Source organism: Clarias gariepinus, chromosome 21 (assembly GCF_024256425.1).
Source record: "Clarias gariepinus isolate MV-2021 ecotype Netherlands chromosome 21, CGAR_prim_01v2, whole genome shotgun sequence".
NCBI lineage: Eukaryota > Metazoa > Chordata > Actinopteri > Siluriformes > Clariidae > Clarias > Clarias gariepinus.
The window spans coordinates 28594730-28615000 of record NC_071120.1 but is presented as its reverse complement, the minus strand read 5'-3'; the positions used below and the strand labels follow the sequence as shown (position 1 = coordinate 28615000).

The window sequence follows — 20271 nt, the reverse complement described above, 5'->3', positions numbered from 1 at the left end:
CTCTCTCTCTCTCTCTCTCTCTCTGAACAAATTGGTGCTCAGGGTCATATTTCTGACTGCCTCTGTCTCACACACACACACACACACACACACACACAAAGAGTCAGGGACACATCACGTTAATAAAGCAGAGTGGGAAGACTCGCAGGTGTCTCCGTGACGGTAACACGCGAGTGTCCTGTTGTTGCGTCAGTGTGGAGCTCGTGTGGGATAACGACCCAATAATCAACCCGTCACACCCGCGTTACCGTTCCCACGGCAACCATCGCTTCATTTATCACATTCATCACACATCAGTTAACGACACTCTGCTCTCAAAGCTAATCGAACGTTTAGAATGAAAAACATATAATACTAAGTGTGTTTCCAGTATTAACAAACACACACACACACACACACACACACACACACACACACACACACACGTGACATGAGGACACCTGTCCAAACCTGTATACTCAGTTTCTCACATAATAACAGCGAGATGGATGTAGCTAGCATTAAATTCCTTCACAGTTAACTAGCCGACTTACTGCTTAGCCAACGCAGCCAGGATGCTTTGCTACTGTAGATGTGCAGCAAGACGACTAATGTTCAGTAATTTACGAGACCGCTTTTAATTTTTGCTTATCTAATAAACAGTCCTCTGTGGTGAACTTGTGGACTTGAAGAAGGGGAAGTGGACAAGCGGAAGAATTCGACATATGGAGGAGTGGAGAAGTGGACATATGGATGAGTGGAGAAGTGGAGAAGTAGACATATGGAGGAGTGGACAAGTAGAGGAGTGGAGAAGTGAAGAAGTAGACATGTGGAGGAGTGGACAAGTGGAAGAGTGGAGAAGTGAAGAAGTAGACATGTGGAGGAGTGGACAAGTGGAAGAGTGGATAAGTGGAGGAGTGAATAAGTGGAGAAGTAGACATATGGAGGAGTGGATAAGTGGACATATGTGGGAGTAGACGTATGAAGGAATGGACAAGTAGAGGAGTGGACAAGTGGACATATGGAGAAGTGGACATATGGAGGAGTGAAGTAGTGGACATATGGAGTAGTGGACAGATAGAGGAATGGACGAGGGGATGAGTAGAGGAGTGGACAAGTGAACATGTAAAGAAGCAGAAATATGGAGGAGTGGACAAGTGGACATATGTTGGAGTAGACATATGGAGGAGTGGAAAAGTAGAGAAGTGGACAAGTGGAGGAGTAGAAATGTGGAGGATTGGACAAGTGAAAGAGTGGACAAGTAGAAAAGTAGACATGGAGGAGTGGAAAAGTAGACATATGGAGGAGTGGACAAGTGGAGGAGTGGACAAGTAGAGAAGTGGACAAGCGGACATATGGAGGAGTAAAGTAGTGGCCATATGGAGTAGTGGACAGATAGAGAAATGGACGAGGGGATGAGTGGAGGAGTGGACAAGTGAACATATAAAGGAGTGGACAAGTGGACATATGGAGGAGTAGACATATGGAGGAGTAGACATATGGAGGGGTGGACAAGTAGAGGAGTGGAGAAGTAGAAATGTGGAGGAGTGGACAAGTAGAGGAGTGGAGGAGTGAATATATGGAGGAGTGAAGAAGTGGAGAAGTAGACATGTGGAGGAGTGGACAAGTGGAGAAGTAGACATGTGGAGGAGTGGATAAGTAGACATATGGAGGACTAGACATATGGAGGAGTGGACAAGTAGAGAAATGGACAAGTGGACATATGGAGGAGTGGACAGATGGAGGAGTGGACGAGGGGATGAGTAGAGGAGTAAAGTGTCCCAGGTCTACGCAGATGGAACAGATGTTAATTGGACATTGGAGGTGTCGCTCCCCAGTGGCCGGTTCCTCTCGGCTGGAGGAATTACCACAGGGCTGAAGATTGAGATCTCTCACTCTCTCTCTCTCTTTCTCTCTCTCTCTCCCTCATTTATTCCCTTCCTCCATTTTCTCCTTCACTTTTCCGCTTTCCTCTTTTGGTCGATTGGCAATTTGTGGCCCCGTCTCAGGGGGAGGAGGAGGACCGTGAGGGAGGGGGGTGGGGGGGGGTGTAGGTGGGGTGACCGAGACTTTTCTGCTACACCAATTTCGTCCTTGCCTAGAATTCAATCTCTCCCACACACACACACACACACACACACACACACACACACACACACACACACACACACACAGCCCCCTCTGTGTCAATTAGAGAACACCAGTGAGGCAGCACAGCGGGAATCAACACTATTCCACTTTCTAACCCCCAATGACTGACACACACACACACACACACACACACACACACACACACACACACACACACACACTCTACAGCGCACCAGGGTAACTCTATAGGTATATAGGTGCCCCATATTATCGCTTCAATGCCGCCCTTACACATCGTATAAACCTAGAAGAGAGAGAGAAGAAGAGTGAATAAATGACACACACACACTCACACACACACACACACACACACACACACACACACACACACACACATAGGGCACAGATTGGTGGAATTAGCCTCCCTGTGGCCCCGCTTCATTCACGTTGTGGTATTCAGGCAGGAAAGTGAGCCCTATTTAAATGATAATGAGGATTTAGGGGCGAGAGCGCGGCCGAACATTCCGGCACATTCCGGTCTGAGCTCCGTAAGTGTTGGCACCCAGTGCTAACCCCCTGTAGGGCGCGCTACTTAGCGGAGTTGTGTCATCAAAAGTCAGGTTTAAAGTTTTATTCTAAAATACGTTGTCATAGAACAATACATAATTTTTATATCACAGCGTATAATATTTTATAATAATTATAATATTATAATAAATATATAAAAGAAGAAATATAATTATAATAACAATAATAATCACATACTAAATATTTAAATCTAATAAATAAATATTGAAAATAATAAACAAGCAAATCAGAGACATTAAAATAAAACATTCAATTAAATAAATAGTTTAACAATAATATAAATTTATTATTATTGTTAAAACATTTTTTTAAATAAATTAAAAAAATATGTCTCTAATTTACTTGTTTATTTAAAGACAAAAGGTCAACAACTATATAATAATAATACTTCACATTTAAAAAAACAATAATAATATCAATAATAATTATAATAATAACAAGATGAGAAAGAAGTTCTATCAGATGAACAGAAGTTAAAAACAACGCACCAATCAGGATCAGCCGTGTGATGACATCACTATGCATTTTGTCCACAGAAAGTACTCATTTTTTTCCTTTTAGTGATCGTATTGTTGTTAATGTCACTATAAACTGATTTATTTTTAGCTTCAGTTAAAGCACTTGGAGATTTAGAGCATAAAACAGAAAGTGCTTTATAAATGAAATAAATGTAAAATAAAAACATATTCTGCGTGGTGTAACGAATAGTAAGTTCAGCCTCGCATTCTGAAGGAATGAGAATTAGCAGACTGGGATATAATCATAATCTACACCTAGTGCTGTAAAACGCTACGCTGACTGTATTTTTATCTCATTAACACATATTTGTAAGAAATAAATAAAGCTCATTATGCGCACGTGGGCACGCTGGAAAAGCTGAGCCTGCAGATTTCTACAGCGTTTATTGTGTTTGTGTGATAAAATCCTCTAATGTTATGAACGAGGCATTTAATCTGATCTTGCCGAGCTTTACGCTGAGCTCACGCCGCTAGACGGCTAATTCAGCTCGTTTTAATGTCGTCTATAAAACCAGTCGCTGCTCCTCCACGCGTCTGCACCCGATCCAGACGCTTTATATATAAACCTCATTGATTGTCCTGATAACCTTCAGCTGGAAATATAAATATAAAATCTAAAAAATGCGTAAAATCACATCACATGACGTGTGTGAAGACTAAAGCAGCGTGAAAGATCGTTATTAACGTCATTTGTTGTGACGCAGGACGCATCTGATTGGACGAGTTCCTAGAACAGGAAGACTTTGATGTGGTAAAACAGAAGCAGTTCTGAGATCAGTTTAGGATCAAGGCCTTTTAGATTGAAACAGTTGTGCAGTTCTAAAACTGATCTCAGATCTCAGTGTTCCTGTGTTCCTAGAGACTGTCTAATTATTTAGACTTCTAGAGACTTCTAGACTTCTAAGAACAGAGACAGATGTAACCAGTCTTATAATGTAACAAATTAACGACGCTATGTGGCGACCCATCAATGGGATCAGCCAACAGCAATGTTTCTCCCAAGCATCTTCGTTCCTCCTTTCTGTTAAATAAAAGTAGGTTTGACGGATCAGTTTTTCGTTCTTTCTTCCAGTAAAGTTACTTCGCTGGTTCGCCCGCCTGTTTTGTTCCAACCACCAAGCGATGCCCACCGCGGCGACGTGATGGCGGCAAAAATAACGTGACACACCCAGAACATTACGGATACTTTTTCTTACTGTGCCAACCAAAAAGCATTTCGAGGTCAGTTACAACATTTAATCATTTATTAATGACACAACGTCAACGCTATTTAACGCTAGTTCGTTGGGTAGTTATTTTTGTAAGACAGATATCTGGCCAACATGATAGCAAGGCTAACTTGTGCTAGCTAATGGCACTCATTAGCCTAAATGCCGACTTTTTTTCTTGTTTTAATATAACGAAAGGCACAATAAAGTTCACAATCCAATCTCTAACGCATAATTTTTTTTCTTTTTTTACTTTTAATACTTATGTGTGTTAAATATCAGAAAACTAATATTGATAATTGAGTACAATAAATATCAGATACTTTAAGACATTTACTTGTGTATCCACCTAGAAAGAGACGTTAACTCCTATAAAAGTCTTTGACAGACGAGCTGCAGACGGCCGTCTTATAGGTGTTACCAGGTTGTCGAGGAACTACAGCAATCTCACTACAGTGTTTAAAGGTCTCCCCCCCATGTGTAAAGACTCCTTTTACAGACCTGGTATACGTATTTTAAATCTAACCCTGACAGAATTTTAGGAACACAACATTTATTAAAGATTGTAAATCGTTAGAGTTATTTATAAGCCAGTGTGGTTTAAGGGGTTGAATCAACCCCGTCTGCCCCCAGAGAACTCCCTGACCCTCGGTAATTAGGCAGGAGGGGCGACCCGTCCAGAGCTCTTTGTTCAGTTCCACGCTGAGAGTCGATTAAAAGGCGGAGCTGCGTGTGAATAGAAGCCAATCAGGAGCAGCCAAGCATGAAGACGACGAATAATCACAAAAGCTCCACTGAGACTCTGCTTGTCCTCTGCGTCCCACTTTGGGTCTCAACTTGCCCTCGTTCACTCACCACTGAGACATGGGGGCTCGATATTACAGTCTTGCTATCAGTTCAAACATATTTTAAAACTTTTGTTTTGTGGAATAATTAAAGTTTTCATTAAAGATAAAAATAAAATTTTTTGCTAATCTAACAGCTTGCTAACTTACTTACGAGCTATCAGCTAACACAATCAATCTATTCCTTCTTAAATTGTATGAAAGTTTAGAAGTACAGAAATATTTCAGGGAGCTAAAATATTACCTGTCTGGCTAAAAGGTAACCCAGCAGTTATTATTATATATTATTCTTATTTTTAAAAAGTTATTTTTTTTCATATTTTATCCTTAATTTAGTCGTGTCTAATTCCTCCCCGTCACTAGGGGGCTCCACATTAAGGCTACTACTACCACTCAGTCAGGACGGCCGAAGACTATCACGTGTTTCCTCCGCACCACGTGACGCCAGCCGACCGCATATTTTTCGAACTGCTCACAGACGCCCCTGATTGGCTGTAGAGCCGTGATTAATGTGGGAGCACGAAGTACCTCTCATCCCTCCCCTCTGAGGCTGTGAGAGGTTACAGCATTACCCGGGAATCGAACTCGCGATCTCCAGTTGAAAGGGCGAGCACTTTACCTCTGTGCCACTCGGAGGCCTCTAATATGTAAATTCCAAAAAATTCTAGCATGTTTCTAATATAATACCGTATAACTTTTCTTGTAGCTACTAAACAGACGCTTGATATCCTAGCTAGTTATCAAATCAGGAGGACACTTAGAAACTTGCTAGTTTTGTTAGCTAATCTAAATAAAGAGAACTTTAATGAGTTAAGAGAGAACTAATTAACTTGCTAAGTGACTGATTTGCTAGCTAGATGTACAGTTAGTTACCTAGCGAGCACATGGCATAATATAAATCATTAGAATTAGAAACTACGTCACAGGGAAGAAATAGCAGAGCTCATCACTTCCTCTGGTGGGTGAACAGAGCTAGTACAGTTAGCTCGCTTCGCTAAATTAGTAACTAAACAACAGATTTTTCGCCTGACAAGAGTGTTATTTTTTATAACTTGCATTAATAGCTAGTTAGCGTTTGCTAAGTTGGTTAGGTTTTAGGCGGCCACACAAGCGAGACACGTCTACTCAGTCTAATACAACGTGTCACTGAGCGACTAAGGGATCTCACCTGAGGGGAAGTGGACGAGTGAGCGTGAGGAGGTTTAGAACAGAGCGAGGTGCGAGTGTTTAGAGCGACTGAACTGCTTTTAACAACGCGGTGGTGTTTACAGAGCTGGAGTTAGCGCATTGTGCTGACTGGCACTCTCTGTCTCTCTCTGTCTTTCTCTTTTTTTCCTCTCCTCCGTGTGTGATGGACAGGTACAAACGACGTGGGCACGGCGTCCTGCTTCTTAGCGCCATTACTTTTGGCAGGAGATTAGAGGGAAATGGCAGATCAACACTGTCAGCCAGCGCAGCCTGCAATTTTCCTCACTCCTCTCAGCCCTCCCTCTCCCTCTCTCCATCTCTCTCCGTCTCTCTCTCCCTTGCCTTCTCTCCGTTCTGTCGCTTTTCACTGTCAAAACTGTCAGGCTTTTATCGGCCTCCATCCTGCCGCCCCTCCTCCTCCCCCTCTCTCTCTCTTTCTCTCTCCCTCGCTCTGTCAGATTTTTTTCATTACAAAAAAAAAATGTAGCCTCTTTTTTTTTTTTTCTCCAATCAGCTAGAAACGATGGAGAGAGCGAAAGAGAGAGAGACAGAAAGATGATAGATAGAGACAGACAGACAGACATAGAGACACATACAGAGAGAGTGACAAAGAAGGACATACAGACAGAAAGACAAATGTAGACAGACAGGCACAGAGAGAGAGAGAGAGAGAGAGAGAGAGAGATGATAAAAGCCTGATGTGTCTCTCGTTCTCTAATTTCCATCAGGAACAGCGCATTTAATCTCTTCATTAAGAGCTTTTTCTTCGCTCTGTCCTCCTCCTCCTCATCATCGCCCATTCGGAGAGACGTGTACCCCTCCTCTCATCTCTCCTCTCGCCTCTTTTTCTCTCCCCCGCTCTGCCTGAGTGAATTTGCCTGGCGTTTGACAGGCATTAGTTAGAGAAGCATATTCAGGATTCATTTAAAACGAGCCACGCGGGAATTAGACATAAATTCTCATTACTCTGGCGTATCGCCTTATTATTTCACCCCTCCCCCGTTCCCCCGTTCGCATCTAAAATCATACTCACACACACACACACACACACACACGGTTTCAGATAGATAGATAGATAGATAGATGCACTTTAACGATCCCTGAGGGGAAATTATCCATTACTTATTCATTACAGATGATTGATGCCTCCAGTTTCCGACTCGAGCGGCGTCTCATCCTGATGATGTCAAGGGCACAGACTCTGACCTTTCTAGGAAAAAAACATCCTCGCTGCTTCCTAATGAACCGATCGTTTAATATCCTCCGAAAAATTATGACACTTTTCTTAAAACAATGCGTCGTTAAAAATTTGACATAAATACGTAACGCCACACACACACACACACACACACACAGAGCTGCTGAGTCACTGATCTGAGACACGGGGGCAGGGCCTAATATTCTAATGAGCGTTGTGATTGACAGGCTTCTGTCAGAGATAATGCCTGTGACAAGGTTTTGACTGTAGCTGTAAACAGTAGCTACACTCGCTAGGCTAGCTCTCTCATTACTAATGAGGCTAGCCTGCACTTTCTGTGTTAGCTTTCTTTTCTCTGGCTAGGCTAGCTCTTACTGGATAGGTAAGAGTTCCTGATATCTGCTACGTTAGTTTACAAAACTCACTTGCTAGGTTAGCTTTCACTTACTAGGCTAGCTTTCATTTTAACTATTAGATTACTTGCTCATTACTCGCTAATTTTAGTTTTCATTTGCTAGGTTGCTTTTGCTAGCTAAGTTACTTTTCTCTTTACTTGCTAAGTTCACTTTCTCGTTACTAGCTAGGTTAGCCATCCCATTTTCCTCACTAAGCTAGCGTTCCCATTAGTCACTAAGCTAGTTTTCCCATCACTCACTATGCTAGCTGTTCTGAGCTAATCTTTGGGCTAGGTATTGAACACAGTAAATGCTGTAAAGATCTTAAACATGTAGTTTTCATTTTTGTTACTAACACAGATGTTTGTGTTTACAATCTAGCTGAAGTCATTTCCATGGTGGCGCTTGGCTAGTCAGTTTAACTCAAGCAAAAATTAGCCTGTACCTAGAAGTCAGTGTGAGACTGTATATAAAAAAAAAACTGACAATCAACTGTGAATAAACAGATATTTACAGATGAATGTCAGAGTGCTGAAGGACAATTGCAGATGATAAACGTGTATTTTTATTCTTTTTTTCTGTTTTAAACGATCACTTCTCTAACACTGTGACCTCACTTCCTGAGTGGGCGGTGCTTACCTCACTGAGGCGGTCCTTGGAGCTGCTCCGGTTGGGCGTAGCGTTCACCTCGGGAGCTTTGGGCTCCGTCACCGTCCTGACCGTCTGACTGAGGGCGCTTTTAAACTGGAAAACAAATCAAACACATCACACATGAGCTCTGAAGGTGTTGTTTAGATCATTGTTTCTATAGCAACAGCTGATTCACAGGTTTAGCTGCGGTGTAAGAGGAATAAAACACTTGGGCTTAAATTTCAGATTTATTAGAGAAGTGTAACAACAGCTAGAGGATATTCTGCCCAGCTGCCCAGTGACTGTGTGTGTGTGTGTGTGTGTGTGTGTGTGTGTCAGGGGCAGCCCAGGTCTCCGCATTTCTTCTCTAATTAAAACAGATCACTGTTACAATTAACCTTTCTGCTAAATATCAATTACAGCCGCAAGCAGAGATGAATTAAAGAGGTTGTCTGACCAACACACACACACACACACACACACATGCATGTTTAACCCCCCAGCCAAAAAGCATTATGTCCGAAACTAGGACACTAAACAGGGGGTCATGGGGTGGAATATGCCTGAGATTTGGTTGCACAGGTTCTCGGTCTGTGTCACAAATCAACTCCTTCACACTTCACACTAGACGGTCCTGTACAAGCATCTGCACACGAAAACCTAATGAAACACTCTTAAACTCACTGTTTAAATGGAGAAGACACAAAGCACAAACTAGCTAACGACTCACACTAGCATGTAGCTAGCTGTAAAGCTGTGTTTATACACACACGGCGACAGTGGAAATGGGACTGAACCATCCGGAACGTCAACTTTTAAGTCTTCAGCAGTTTTCCGCATGATGCACTGTAGCGGTGCAGCCGCTAGCTCTGTAGCTAACTGCATGAAGCTAACGCAGTAAGACTGCAGCACCAGATACTGCTAGTTATCTTTAACACCTCACAGTGTAGCCGAGCAGCTGCTCATGTGTGTTTGTCCTCAGGTTAGTTAAATGTGACTAGCTAACCTGTAGTCAGCTGTTTAGCTAATACAATGATGTACGTTTAGTGTAGCATTAGCCAGCTAGTTTAGCCGCCTGTCTTGCTTTGTCTCTTTCTCTATGTCTCTCTGTCTCTTTTTCTTTCTGTCTAGCTTTCTTTCTCTTCTGGGGTATGTCTATCTCTGTATCTTTATTTCTCCATGTCTCTCGTTTTGTCTGTCTCTGTTTCTCTTTTTCCTTTTCCATCCATCTGTCTCTCTCATGTCTCTCTATTAGTTTGTCTGGCTGCGTCTCTCTCTTTCTGTCTCTATCCATCTGACTGTTTGTGTCTCTCTGTGCGTATTCTTTCTCTCTCTGCTTTGTCTCTGCGTCTCTTTTTGTCTGTCTCTCCTGATGTCTCTCCTTATCTGCCTGTCTGCCTATGTCTACATCTGACTGTGTATTTCTCTACTGTAGCTCTCCACCTGTCTCTCTCTCTCTCTCTCTATTTCTCTCTCTCTCTCTCTCTCTTTTCCCTTCTTCAGTACCCTGTCTTCATTTCTTTCACCGTACTCATTCACCTCTTTTCTCTTTTTTCTCGCTCTTTCCAATTACCTCTCTTTTCTTTTTTTCCCAACACACATTTAAAAGTCCCTAAACTACCAGCTGTTGATTTGGGACGGAGCCTCGTAACAGGCACGTGGACCACTTGCGACTTCCCACAATCCTACAGGGATTTCCCATCATGCATCTTTTCATCTAACAATACAACTACAATCATTATATGTACTAAAACACACACACACTTTGATGACTTTGTTCTCTATTAGCGTTGAAAGTAGAAACATGTTTTGCTAACTCTAATGAATGCTAATGAAGCAAAATCAAACAGTAGCTAATATTAATTCCTTTAGTTTCATCTTAACCATACCCAAACACACACACACACGAACACACTTTGATCCCTGTTTTCTCTAATAGTGCTGAAAGTAGAAACATGTTTTGCAAATTGTTGCGAATGCTAATGAAGCGCATTTCAATACGCCGTCATGCTCAGCTAGCGCGCTTCATTTGCAAGGCAAAACCCGAGTTTTAAAATCTTCTTGGCCCGAAGCAGCACCATCTGCTCTGAAAATAAACAAATCTGTGTCTTCATCGACGACGAGCTCTTATTCTTTACGACTCCGAGACGCTGAAATTAAATTATCACCGTTATTATTCTCCTGGAGGACCGCGCTCCTGCTGTTAGCCTCCTGTAGCGCTCGGCACTTAGCCGCACTGCGTTCGCCGCCCCAGGTGTGTCTTTAACATTTACGGCAAAACTATTTGTAGTTCGGGACGCTGTGGATCGAAACACACTCACGAGTAAGAGTTGCTAAAAATAAGGTTATAGATTTAATGTACGATAAACCGCTAGAGTAAAGATCCAGTTATATAATTAGCATAAGTTAAGATACGGTCTCAAAATAAGGAATAATGAACAACAGAGCGCACGCTTCTATGAATACAATCCATCCTGGAGAGTTTTATTACGCGGGTACTAGTGTTAATTTTGTCAGCTATTTTAAATTTTAGTCTTAATCTTAGTCCCGGGATAAATGTCGCTGTTAGTTTTTATCATATTTAGTCCTATTTCTGTTAAGTCAAGTTTTAGTCAACATTTTGGTTTAGTTTTAGTTCGAGGAACCTGTAAGTATTTTAGTCTAGTTTTAGTCAATAAAACATTTTAGCAATAAGATTATTACTAATTAACCCTACAGTCAATCTAGTCTCGCCAAAACCCTCTTTTAAGGTTTTTCACAAAATAATTACCTTAACATTAAAAATCTATCTCTCTGTCTGATGTTTTCAGCTAATTATATTTGTTTTTAACCATCACGACAACTGCTGTATGTTCATATTTTTTTATTACAAAACAATAGGAGCAGTACGGACAATACAGTGCTTTCAAACTTTTTCTATTTTTTTATATGTTGTAGGGAGACTGTAGCTCCTCTGGGTCACAATCATATGATAACTTATTAGCTCAATGTGTTTGGCAACAGTTTAGCCATAAAAGAAAAAATACATCACAACATAAATATATTAACACGTGGTAACATAAACAAAGGGGCTGTAAAACTCTGTTATTATTATGGGATGCCTTGATGCGTCTCTTGCGGGATTTTTCTCCGGTTCAATATGAAGAAAATGGGCCCAAATATCGTCTCTTTGGCACGAGTAAAACTGCTGTGATGACGAAGAGTTAAAGACTCGTAACGTCCCGTCCCGTTTCTCTCTATTTCTCTCTCTCTCTCTCTTTTCGCGCGCAAACTGCTCCTGATACACCGCACGGCCATGACCCGGGAAACGGAGAAAAGAGACCTGGACAAAAGAGCGTTTCTGAAGATCAGCTGTGGAAGGTCTGGTTGTCGCCATCTTGGCAGGTGCTGACTCCGCCCAAACTCTGTTTAATCCATAAATGGTCAAGTGGGCGAATCAAACTAATTACTTTATACGCTAATGCATTAGATTGCACTCTGTAATCCACACGTCCCGTGCCAACTTCTACATCACTTGTGGTGAGTTAAATTACAACGATTCCAGTTAGCCGGTTAGCTAAAGTGATGTGTAGCAGACAATTCTGTAAAGATGCGCTGTGGTTTGGGATGTGACCTTTAAATAGGTAACATTTTAATAAAAATAGGAAGTAACGAGGAATTCTAATGCTTGGAATGAAGCTTTAAATGTTTTTATTGGTGCAATTTTCCGATTAAGGTTGGAACCCAATAAGGACCATGAGCAGCACAAACAGGGGTGAGGCACTTAAACGGCTGAAGCTCTAATTAGAGACCTGAGTGGTGCTGAGGTGCGATTTGGGACGGAGCCGCATTCAGTGACATTCCTCTAAATTCACAATGAGAAGTTCGGGTTTGCATTTTCTTTTTTTCCTTTTTTTTCTCTTCAGAAATGTATAAAGTTATTATCGCGTCTTGCGGCGGTTCTTCCCTCGGTGTGACTTTCACACTCTAAAACGACACCTGATGTAACGACACGTCCTGACGCTTCCTCCTTTAATTAAATCAAAATTGAATTCAATTAAAATTTAATTAAAGGCTTTTTCACGTCGTGAGGCGAGAAACTTGGAGCGTCGGTTTTTACACGTGTTCATTTCTCTAGCGCAAACTAATTGCACCCTCACCCCTGTCCTCCCCCCGTTCATTTTAATATTAATTTTAATTAGCACGTACCAGGTCTCTCGTTATGTTTAAAGTAAAAGAATATTTCTTCGGAAACGTGTTAAACACGTGTCAAACCCAAACCCTTACGATGTTAGGCGATGTCACGATACCGGCACTGCCTCGGACCAATCGTGACTGATATGCAAATTATCAAAGGGTCAGTAGAAATATTTAACCATAACATATGCGCTTAGCAGCGATACGCGGGTGGAGACAAATCTCAACTAATAAGGGCTATTGTACTTAATCAGAACGCTAGTTTAGTTAGCTAGAGATATCACGAATGTCAGGAAGATATGGGGTGTGTTTCCTAATTTACATATTCATGAATATTCATAGATCCTGGTATTAATTTCAGAGAAAGACTAACGGTGTAGAGGTCGTCGCTACGCTATTAAAACTGCGCTAATTGTTTAACATTAGCATGCGTGTGTGTGTGTGTGTGTGTGTGTGTGTGTGTGTCTGTGTATGAAAGGGAGAGTAAAGGAGAGAGAGATGAGCGTTGCAGGAAATTACAACAACTCTGATCTGAAGATTAATTGCCTACACGAGCCAGGCTATGACCTTGGCTAGCATTCTTTGGCTGTGTGTGTGTGTGTGTGTGTGTGTGTGTGTGTGTGTGTGTGTGTGTGTGTGTGTGTGTGTGTCTCGGTGTGTGCACGCACTTGGGTGTGGGCATGTCTGTGTGTTTTGCTCTGAAGGTCAAGTGAACATGTAGCAGCTTGCTAACAAATGATGTGGGCAGGAAATGTGTGTGTGTGTGTGTGTGTGTGTGTGTAACCACACTGTGCTGCAGGGTAAACCAGATTGATCGAATGAAACCTGAGTAATATTTGATTTAAATTAATAAATAATGTGCTTTAAAACAAAAATACATTTACCCACGTATGTATATAAACGTAGCGATATGCTAACTGTAATGTTATGCTAAATGTAGCGTTACACTAACTGTAAAGGTGTATGCAGAGTATATTTAACCTGAACATTAGCTTAGCACTAACATAAGCTTAGCATTTTGATAGCTAACATCTAAAACATTTCCTTAGCACCCCCTACTGGTGAAGATTAGATCTACAGCTGATCTTATTGTCATTATACAATTGATTACAAAGCTAGCTAAACTAGCGTTTAAATACAGCTTTACTGAAATCGATGTTTTGAATTTTTCTGCCTCACTGCTGGTTGTATAAACGACATGACAGCAACGTGTTAGCTAGCGAAATTGTAATAGGCTCAGTCTGAGTCTAGCTAGTTTATGCTAGGTGTCTGATTGCCTAAGTTACCTTGCAACAATGACATCATGATTTTTATTCAGACAAGTTACAAGTTGGTTAGTGTTTAATGTTAAGTGTATTCACAGTAGAAGAATTTAACTATTTAACTAGTGTATAAAAACAGTTTTCTGGTAGTAAGAACAACATTAGCCTGAAATGTGGACATGCTTGTCCACACTCACTAGTCACATTCACACAGATGTTAGCGAGCTGGCAAGCCTTGTGTTAAGCCAACACACACCACATAGTTGCTGCTTAGTAATGCGACAATAAATTAATAATTCAACCAGATCTTTCCTCTACAGAGTCCTAGTTAAACCTAAAATTAACAATTTTTTATGTGTTTCTAACAGTTTGTTAAAGTGTTTTATGATTAGAGTTTTCTTTCTCTAATCTATGCTATTATTTTATGCTAATTGTTCACAGCGCTGTAGCTCCTACATGGTCATTCATGTACAAATTCTTGAATATAAAAATTACAGTATACTGTATGCATGACTTTTCCATGTGCAACTATGATCGCTTAATTTGGATAAAAAACATGATGTTAATAATAACTGCGCTGAAATCATAAAGTCAGCCTGTGTAAAACTCCGGCATTTTAAACATAGAAACTCACTCAGATTTCACAAGAGCACGCAAGAGAAGTAAAAGCGTTTGCAAATAAATTCAGCACACTTTTACAGGTCACAGGGGTCATATTTAGCAAGCGCTCAACTTCAGCAAGAAACACTGCAGGCGACGGAACACGTGAACTTTACGCTAACGGTCAAAGCGTCCAAAGTCAAAGAGCAGCAGTAGGAACCGGCTTCATTTCATCAGTCCAACACGAGCATAGGAACGTTACTCAGATGATCCACACAGAAGAACTGCGAGCAGAGCCGTGTCTCTAACCACACACTGGGAGAGGACCTTATGGAAATCAGAACATCCTATACAGCACACCTCACTTACTAGCTACACTTACTAGCTACACTTCCTAGCTACACTTCCTAGCTTTACTGGGCTCTTCTGAGGTTGGAGGTAATGAAGACATTTATTTCGTTACTGTACTTATGTACATATTTCACATATTTGTAATTTACTTGAGCAGTTTTATTAGTGGATGCTTATTACTTTAACTCCACTAGAACCTACAGAAAAGCTTCGTACCTTTACATCACTTTACATTTCTGCAGGAATTTCGCCACCTGAGGACTATTAGGTGTAACTGTGTAACTTGCTTTTGCCTTTTAAAACACGTCTCATATCGTAGCAGGTGTTTGAAATCAGCGATTTTACCGTCGGGAATAAAAGAGAGAGAGAGAGAGAGAGAGAGAGAGAGAGAGAGAGAGATGGGTGTTTTTTTACTGCTATAAAAAAGGCTACAGTAATCTAATACAGGCTCCGCACTTTTGATCCTTTTACTCACGTACATACGTGGACGAGTTCTACTTTTACTTCAGCAATAATATTTGCCCTAAGGAGTCTCTACTTTTATTCAAGTATCGGATTTGTATCGTCTTACATTCGCTAGTTGCTAAAGTCTACAGTACCTGACACTGGGGGAAGAAATTCTCTAATTAGTGCCTTATAATATAAAATATCTATCTATCAGCCGTGTTAAACCTCGCATTTTAATGTCTACTAGTTAATTCTCATTATTTAATTATGACGACTCCTAACCTTTTTTTATATAGTATATATAATTATATTATATATAACTAGTTTAATTAGACTTTAATAGTTTTTTATATTCTATTAGGGAAATAGAACTTTCATTGTTACTTCACACATCACATGACTGCCAACAACGTGCCATAATAATCATCCAAATAACCCTCGAAGGACCCTTTATATACTGTAGCACCTGGGGAAGTGTGCGGTACAAACCTCCAAATTATCACTCGTTATTTTCTTTTTAATTTGCAGAACCTTACTGGAGGTCGATGTTTCCTTTTTTCATACTTGGTACAGTTTTTCTTAAACAAACAAACAAAATAAAACAAATAAAAACAAATCGCTCCTTAAGGGTTCCAGTAGGAACACGTACTGTACGTCTGATAGGACATTAATAACACGCTATTAAAGAATATAAAGAAAACCTTCCAGCTTTAACTTAACTGCGTTACTCACTCCTTTGTGAAAGAACTCCAAGCATGCAGTGCATTATGGGTAATGTTTTCAAATCAAGAGAGAGAGAGAGAGATTTATCTTTCTTTTCCTCTTACGCACCTCTCAAAACAAAGTGATAATATCCATGTGAGCACACGTCTGTGTTAATTAAGGTGAACACACATGAAGTGCTGAGGTGTGTGTTTGTGTGTGTGTGTGTGTGTGTGTGATGGAGATGAAGCTCTGAAGGAGAAGAAGGAGGAGGAGTGTGTGATGTTCCTCTCTTTTTCCTGTGACAGAGTCTCGGCGCTCGTTAAACCTTTTCTTTATCTCTTAACAATCGCTCTAATTATGTTCATTGAAGGGGGCCAATTAGCGCAGGGCCGCGTGCGCCCGAGGCCGCGCGCCTCCACACCAACGTGCAATTAACGCCGCCAAAATTTATTTAGAGACACTTCTCGCCTTTTGACTCCCTCCAATTATCGCTAATCAATGCTGCCGAGAGACGACGGGTCGCTGTAATTCATCAGGAGAGAAAGAAAAAAAGTGACACACACACACATACACACATGCGCGCACACACACACACAACAAGCCCTCACTGACTCTGAAGGGCAAAAATGTCAGACAAAACAACATTATGAGGAGAGAGAGAGAGAGAGAGACAGAGAGAGAGAGACAGAGAGAGAAAAAGAGAGAAACAGAGAGAAACAGAGAGAGAGAGATGAAGCTCACGCTGCACATTAACAGATAAAGAGAACGAAGTAACACAGTTACAGTCGAGGACAAAGTAACACACGTAGACAGGGAAGAAAGACACACAGATAGGACAGAGAGAGAGACATTCAGATAGGACTGAGAGACACACAGATATGTCTGAGAGAGACACAGATATGATAGAGAGACACACAAATAGGGGAGAGAGACATGCTGATAGGGCTGAGAGAGAGACACAGATAGCTAAGATAGAGAGAGAGACAGAGATAGGATAGTGAGAGAGACACAGGGAAGTCAGAGATAGGACAGAGAGACATACAGATAGGGTAGAGACAGGGAGGGACATGTATAAGCCAGAGTGACACAGATGGGTCAGAGAGAGGAAAAAAGAGAGACAGAAAGCACAGGGTGTCAAATCAGAAAGAAAAGAAAACATTTCACATTGATTACTTACTTAATAAACTGATTGATTGATTAATTAATTACTAACATAAACCTTTAGTTTTTGTATTAAAGCTGTAATGATACACAGAAACCATATGAATAAGGAGATCATAAGAGTGAGATTATCTTTATCAGACTCCTGTGCTATAGAATGAAAACGTTACGATTATCATCAGCATAGTTTTGACCAATTAAGTGAGCTGCAATCTTTAAAACTCCGCCCACAAATCCAGGTGTTTTTTTATGTTGATTATTATTAAACTCAGCACTGAGCTACAGTAGGAGCGCCATCCATCCTCCGGTGATGTTTCACATTAATAATTACAGCAAAAAAACAAAACACAAAGATGAAATAGTGTGTGTGTGTGTGTGTGTGTGTGTGTGTGTGTGTGTGTGTGTGAATGTAACAGAGAGAGCAAGCGAGAGAAATGGCATGTTTGGTATTAATGCATGTTTAACACCCGACTATCAGCGCTCACAACACCACATCTGTTTGTTTGAGTTCCACTTCAGTAATTAGCTAATTAGCCCGCTAAATTAGGAGCGACGCTGAAAGTGTACACTTCGCCTTGTGACACACAGATAACACACACACACACACAGACATCTCTATGAGAGCACGTACACATCTCGACAAAAATCTTTAAATATTTTTTTATTTTACACACCACATGCTACTGTGTTTAAATAATAATAAACAATATTTAAATCTAATTAAACTACATCATTTAGGCAATTACACACGCAGCCATAGTTTGTCATTGTATGCAACGTTATACAATTAGGTGTTCACTCATGCGAGGAAAAAAGGGTGAATGAATTAAACCTAAATATTTAGGTAGTCTCATGGTGTTAGCGGCTACCTAGCATCCCTTAAAGGCTTTGTAACACGGCTACAAAGCTAGCACGGCTAAATAGCTACTGCCTACTAGCTTTCCAGCTAGGTAGCTTAGGCTGTTTAAGCTTGTTTAATTACTGACTAAAAATTTCCTAAGCAATTTTTTTTAATTTCATTTCATTTGAGTAACTTTCTAAAAGTAGCCGTTTAAATAACCTATTAAATAAGACAGCTAATTAATAATAATAGTGAGTTAAATTAGCTATTCAGGTTTTTAGCAACACATGATTTCAGTAGTCAGTTGTGCGTTAGCTGCTAAAGCACAGCCTCAAAATTTTAATATGTTGATTTAATGGTGAATAAAAAAAGATTCATTGAGATTAGCGGTTATGGTAAACATGCTAATCAAATCATGTTAAAAATGTAGTTTGTAAACAAGCCAGCATTAAAGTTTAATCTCGCAGTGAAATCCGACACAAAAAATGTAACTCTATACAATTTATCGAAGTTAACTGGCTAGTTAATGTATCGTTAGCAGTGTTTCATAAAAAAAGTTTAATTTAGCTAAAAACAATTTACCCGGAAATGTGATTTTATGAAAAGAAAAAATACTTTCTAGAATATTTAAACTAATTAAGTTGAAACCATCAATAATAAACATCCAAGGATTGTGTAAAAATGTAAACACGATCACTAATTTACACAACTGTAATTGACCATTAAATCTTTTTTTTTACATTTTTATTTGTATAGCTAGCACTAAAGCTATTTTTACAAACAAACACCAAATCATGGAGTCACAGAGTTTTTTTAAGTGTCTTGTAACTATCTGTAGCTAGTAAGATTCCTTCAAACTAATTTTCCTTCTAAATTTTTAAGTTTACATCACAGATCAGACATTTGTGGAATATTCTAGCTAGCAAAGTATAAAATCTAAAGTGCATAAAGTGTACATTTTAGGATCAGTAGGTTAAGGCTTGACTTTTCACAGAAGCTTCGTAATTACCAAAGCTGCGAGGAAGTTTTATTAAACCTGGAAGGTTTTAAGATTAATTTAAGCCGCTTTAAATGAATAAAGATTAAGATGTAATGTAGTGAACAAGCCAAATGTTTAGTTTTATAGATAAAATGATTGTTTAAAATTTATTTCATTTTAAAGACATATTATGGCTAACAATGTGGCTAATTTACAGCTAAATATGAAAATATTATATAACAGAAATACTGTAGTTAGCGATGCAGCTAAATTAAACATTAAAAAAAATTTCCAATTGTTTTAGCATCAATATACAGGATCATATTCGTTACACTTACAGTACAGACTTTTATTGTTTGTTAGCTACATTAGCGTAGCGGCACCAGTGCTTAAAAAAAAACAAAAAAAAAACGCATTCCAGCTAATTAGCTTAATAGATTCATGAGGAAGACTGACATTACAGGGTTTCAAAAAAATTTTTTTTAGTTGAACTGTTTCTATAACGATGGAACACGGCGTCCCAGACGAACGTCGAGAAAAAAAATGCGATCTAACCCGCCGGAGTGTGGAGCGCTCGGTATGTGGCATGTAAAAAATAATAATAAAAAAAAACACCTCAGAACCTCTTCTCTGTGCTTAGATATTCCGTTTAAATATTTAGGCGTAATAAAAAGAGATTTTTCGCCCGCACTTTCCGACAGAACGGTTTGACCTTGAGCCTGTGAATAATTTTAAATAAAGCGGCAGGACGTGAACACACTTCACCGTGATTCAATCATCGGGAAATATCATCCATCATGTCAGGGAGACACACACACACACACACACACACACACACACACACACACACACACACACACACACGATGAGTGTGCTCTCAAAATATGCAGTCATTATGAGGCAATATCAGGAGCATCCATTACTGCAAACACATTATATGCTCCCAGAGACATACACGCACACACAGCGCCCCCTGCTGGACCGACACTTTATTTTTAATTCAAGTTTTTTTTTTAAGAGTACTGTATGGATAAATAACTTTGAATGGTTCAACTTTAGTTAAATAAATGATAGAATTACACTGAGCAGAGGAGTAGATTTATTTATTC

At 40.0% G+C, this 20271-nt stretch overlaps 1 protein-coding gene across 6 annotated transcripts in view; it reads right to left on the bottom strand.

Annotated features, from left to right (window-relative positions):
• Window positions 1-20271, bottom strand: part of fbrsl1 (fibrosin-like 1) — a 239238-nt gene that overhangs the window by 168622 nt on the left and 50345 nt on the right. For all 6 annotated transcript variants that reach the window (XM_053480614.1, XM_053480609.1, XM_053480611.1 and 3 more), the window contains exon 3: window positions 8650-8754. In XM_053480614.1, the coding sequence (XP_053336589.1) occupies window positions 8650-8754 (105 nt within the window). The remainder of the gene's footprint in view (window positions 1-8649; window positions 8755-20271) is intronic.